Source organism: Mixophyes fleayi, chromosome 12, assembly GCF_038048845.1.
Source record: "Mixophyes fleayi isolate aMixFle1 chromosome 12, aMixFle1.hap1, whole genome shotgun sequence".
Lineage (NCBI taxonomy): Eukaryota > Metazoa > Chordata > Amphibia > Anura > Limnodynastidae > Mixophyes > Mixophyes fleayi.
This window is the reverse complement of record NC_134413.1, coordinates 81,458,632-81,463,960: the sequence shown is the minus strand read 5'-3', so window position 1 is coordinate 81,463,960 and position 5,329 is coordinate 81,458,632. Positions and strand designations below refer to the sequence as shown.

The 5,329-nt window shown below is 44.6% G+C and overlaps 1 protein-coding gene across 1 annotated transcript; it reads left to right on the top strand.

Annotated features, from left to right (window-relative positions):
- Nucleotides 1-488: 488 nt before the first annotated feature.
- Nucleotides 489-4,123, top strand: LOC142108450 (protein S100-A11-like). Its single transcript, XM_075192104.1, has 3 exons — nucleotides 489-647; nucleotides 2,201-2,359; nucleotides 3,868-4,123. The coding sequence occupies exons 1-3, from the start codon at nucleotides 516-518 to the stop codon at nucleotides 4,024-4,026; spliced, it is 450 nt and encodes a 149-aa protein (XP_075048205.1). The 5' UTR covers nucleotides 489-515; the 3' UTR covers nucleotides 4,027-4,123.
- Nucleotides 4,124-5,329: the final 1,206 nt, after the last annotated feature.

Here is a 5,329-nt window from a genome sequence, read left to right as displayed (position 1 = left end):
GGGATCCTTATCTCATGGTGAGTGGTCCAAAGTACATGAGGTCGACTGTTTCACCACTGGGTCACAAGCAACACATATCAATTTCTATGGTCTTCATCCAGTCTTCACTGTGTGTGAGCGATGTTTTTGGGGGGCCCTCATCAATTGATATTGTGTGGGGCAGCTGGTCTGGCCACAGCGGCAAGTTGGACAGATAATCTTAACGTCTGTGTGGACCAATTTCGCTGATGGGCCTCCATGGTAATGTGGCAACTTGGCCTTGATGCCAATGTGTGGGCAGAAATACATCACCTACGATGTGTAGAAGCTATAATGTTCTATATTTTCAATACAGATTAACTGCTCAATAGTAGAACAAGTGATTTCCTAGTCCACTGTCTTGATATTTAATCATTGTGTCCTTCGATGGCCATTTCCGAGTTTCCACTATGCTTTCCTTCTCCTCACATCATGTCTCTTCTCTCCCGTTGTTGATCCTTCAGAACAAGAAGGACCTGACCATCCTGAGGAAGATTATGTCCTCTGCGGATGGAGGGGTGGATGGGAAGAAGGACAACGAGTTGGACTTCCAAGAGTTCTTCACCCTAACTGGTGCCATTATGGTGACTTGTCATGATGCTTTGTCAAAGTGGCCCCCAGCAGAAAAGGTATTGTCTTCATTGGAACTTGTGGTCTCTATGCTCAGACTCTTTGTATATAGCACATTTTATTGTGTTTGGCACAAACAAGCCTGTTGATCAGAGATATTTGTGTTTTTAAAATGAGTCATATCGGTTTCTTAACTCTACCAGACCAGATGTGTCATGAGAAACTGTCCAGACATCAACAGCCTGACTGTATATGAGAAGTGATCTAGAAGGACAGATCGACACAACACGGGCTTTCCTGACACCCCTAGCCTGGACTTGAAGTGCCAGTAGTAGTCTGTTACATTGTCATGGTATTCTCTTCCATTCTCCGATCAGCAGTATAAATCTATACACATGATATACAAAGGCTGCTCAGTAATAACTATAGGCATGCAGCCTTTGTGATGTCTAGTTTGTCTATTGTATAATGGAAATATCACCGACCAACATACACACATTTGGTCTCCCTGTTTCCAAGCTAGTATTAACTCCTCAAACTCCCAGTCCTGGCCAGTCCTATTTTTTTTTTTTGACACTCTCTACCTTTGGCTTGCCCCATGCTTTGCTGCACTGTTTAACAGTCAGCTGTGCACATAAATCGCCCACCCCTGTTCCCTTGTATAGACCAAAAGGGGGGTGCTGGAAATTAGGGTGTCAGCCGTGCTGGTCACATTGGATGCAATGCAGAAGAGATAATAGCTGGGGGAGGTGTAATTTAGTTCCTTACATAATGGTGATCCCAGTAGTCTTCTAACCTCTTGGTAGCAACGTACGCTGTGACACTTTACTATAGCCAGCAATATTAAGCAATAGGCCAACTTGCCGGATGCTATCGCACCTTGGCTTCCACCCAACAGAAGAAACTGAATGCAAGAGAAATTGTGTACAACAGGATAATGCGGTGGTAATCTATCACCAATGATGAAAAATCCGACAGGGTTTAGTGCTGCAAAAAAAAAATCTGAATTGTGATAAAAATGGATAATGAATGTAACAGACTCCAGCTTCTTCAGGAAGTGGAAGAGACTATTGTATTATCCCTTGGTATGGTATTATATGCCCTATGGGCAGCACAGTGGCTAAGTGGTTAGCACTTCTGCCTCACAGCACTGGGGTCATGAATTCCCAACCATGGCCTTATCTGTGTGGAGTTTGTATGTTCCCCCCGTGTTTGCGTGGGTTTCCTCCGGGTGCTCCGGTTTCCTCCCACACTCCAAAAACATACTAGTAGGTTGATTGGCTGCTATCAAAATTGACCCTAGTCTCTCTCTCTCTCTGTCTGTGTGTGTATGTTAGGGAATTAAGACTGTAAGCTCCAAAGGGGCAGGGACAGATGTGAATGAGTTCTCTGTACAGCGCTGCGGAATCAGTGGCGCTATATAAATAAATGGTGATGATGATGATCCCTTCATATGCTCTGCTAGTTCTTAAAGGAATTTGCAACCATGAATTGGAGAACATATTATTCTAGATACTATAGCTACGTAGTATAGTTCCTGTCCTCGCAGTGAGTCTGGGTTTACATACTGCTAAACATTAAATATTGGATGTCTTCTGTTCCCTTCCCACAGAACCCAGTCCCTGCTACTCCTCCCACACAGATGGAGACAGCCATAGAAAGCATCATTCGGATCTTCCAGCACTATGCCGGCAAAAAAGGAGACAAGAATAAGATGAATTACTTAGAGTTTGAAGCTTTCATGAACGCAGAGCTGAAATCTTTCACAGCTGTAAGTTCTCATGGTGGTGGTGGGGGGTCTGTGTACTTCACAATAGCCCACTTTAATCTCTTCAAAAAAAATGTAAGTTGCCTTGTTGCGCTTTTCAAAAAGTTTGTTTAAGGTGTATTGGAGAAGGGTGGAGATGAAACAATCTTTATATTCTGCACTGCAATCAGCTTGTTTGGAAGTTGGTAATAGAACACAATGTAGACAATTGGACCTGAATGTTCACAGCAGCACAGATCACTTCAGGAAGTGTGTGCTGGTCATGTGGGAGGGAGTGACCTGTCCACTCGTGTGATTTGTGTTAGTGAGGACAGAGCTGCATGTGACAGGGGCAGTGACATGATGTGAGGAGGGGAATGGAGGCAGCAGGAAGCCACAGACTGAGAGTTATATAGTGGAAGGAGCAGGGTCCCCAGCAGCACAGAGTATATCAGAAGATGAGTGATGTGTTAGTGAGGACAGGGCTGCATGTGACAGGGGCAGTGACATGATGTGAGGAGGGGAATGGAGGCAGCAGGAAGCCACAGACTGAGAGTTATATAGTGGAAGGAGCAGGGTCCCCAGCAGCACAGAGTATATCAGAAGATGAGTGATGTGTTAGTGAGGACAGGGCTGCATGTGACAGGGGCAGTGACATGATGTGAGAAGGAGAATGTAGGCAGCAAGAAGCCACAGACTGAGAGTTATATAGTGGAAGGAGCAGGGTCCCCAGCAGCACAGAGTATATCAGAAGATGAGTGATGTGTTAGTGAGGACAGGGCTGCATGTGACAGGGGCAGTGACATGATGTGAGAAGGAGAATGGAGGCAGCAAGAAGCCACAGGTTCTGTTATAGATGGTGGAAAGAGCAGGGTCTCCATCACTGAGTATGATGTGAGGTTCCTGTCACCAGGGGCGAACCTAGACCTTTTTTTTTTTTTTTTTTTTAGGGAAGGGGTAAATTAGCATAGGCATGAACACCCTTCAGTCTGATTGGCTAGTCCCAGTTGGTCACAATTGTCCCCGTCCTTTTGATCGGCATCTTCTCATTTTAAATGTTATGCTTCTGCTGTTATGAGCCGCCACTGGTTGTCACTCACTTATGAAGACTATAGGACGAAACGCCTCTCTATGAAACATATGTCATACATCCAACTTTCATTTGCTTTGTTTTTATGTACAGTGTAATTTAGCCAAACATGTGAGTGGTTGTAAGTAGTAGTTTCTACTTTACTGTAGTCATTGAAGTGCCAATATTTGTGTTCTGTAATGTACAGTGCTCGTATACAAAGGATCAGATCTAGGAATAAATACTATATTGTACAGACAGGAAGACTGGTGGGGGTGGGGGAAAATGCTTCCTCGTGTTGCTGAATGTTATAGAAACTGTAGTTGATTGAGATCCGAGTACTCTTGGGTGCAGTAAAGTATAAGTAATGCTTCTATAGTTTCCATCTACTTCCGTTGCGCTCTACAGTATTAAAGTGCCAATGTGTCGCTGATTATTTTTAACTTTCCTCCTCTACAATCAGAAGGACCCGAACGTTGTCCGCAAGCTGATGGAATCTGTGGGCGGAGCAGTTGATGGGAAACAGGACAAGGAGCTGGAATTCCAGGAGTTCATGAACCTGACTGGTGGGATCATGACGGCGTGCAATGACGCTCTGATGAGCCGTCTGAAGAAGCCCTGAGACCACTGGGTGCACATACTGTACCTTGCAGACATTCCATGGATTCCAGATGTGAATTGTGACCATTTCTCTTGTAATAAAATAATAAGGGACCAAACACTTTTGTGCTTATTCCGGTGGTCAGAGACTGATCCTGATTAAATAAGTGACAAAGGTGTGCATGTGTGTGACACACAGTCTTGTATTTAAATGTGCAAGGTGACGTCCTCCCCAGGGCCTCGGATGCAGCTGGGAGAGTTGGCTTCATTCCCTGACCGGGCTGACTTCTCTGAGTGATGTTTAGCCAGATGCCTGTACCATGCAGACCGCTCTATATCCCTCATTCACTCTGAGGACATGGGTCATCTCTCCTGGTCTATTCTGTCATAGTCATACTGGTGGCCATGAGTAGTTATGGTGGTGACCCCCTTCTCTCTGAGCACCTATATTATTGCAGTGCTGACTATCTCCCTTCTCATCATTAGTCCAGGTGTCCAGCATCACTTACTCGCTGAACCCTCCCCAACAGCACTTCTTTTGGCTTTGCTGCGGAGCGCTGCTCTATCCTTCCTCATTTCACACAACCCAGTATTGCAGGCCTCAAATCTTTAACCATTTCATAAAAAAATACTGATTGCTATCTGTTTTTGTAAATTTTTCTATCAAAATGTTATCCAGCACTGAAAGTATTTGCAACACATACAAGTAGAGAATTCCAAGTCCAGGGTCCATCATTCCACCATGGTAGTCTTTGGCCTCCTATTTGTAGGCGAAAAGTAGTCTTTGATTTTTTTTATTTTTTTTTTAAGTTTATGGTTTTGAGCTGTCAATGTATTAACGGGCTCCATGTGACCAGCTCAGGTGTGGTGAGGCCCATGAGTCCTGGCTGACTTGTGGTTCCCTATGTTCTCCTGACCTCTATCTCTGTAGAACCACATCCACCGGGCTGACCTCTCTGGCTGCTTCTGTCAATGCCTGGTGAATGGTGCCCCACCCAGGAACCACAATACCCAAGTTCTACAACTCCTTGTACTCATACACTCCAGGCCTCTGTGCTTCTGTCTCATTGTGGTTCAGCTGGAGCTGCTGACCTGTGAATACCCCCTACAGGCCCAGAACACTTCCTCTATACGCTGTGGCTGTTCCTTCTCAGGACGTGATGTGTCTTCAGTATTAGACAGATGATTAGGTTTTTTTACTACAAGGTTCTCGATAAACATCAGTAAGTGGAGTAGTCAACTATTAAATATGTCCCAAAGATAATTATTAGGCTGCCAATCTAATAGTGTTATGCACCTCCAAATAAAAAGAAATAAATGGTAAT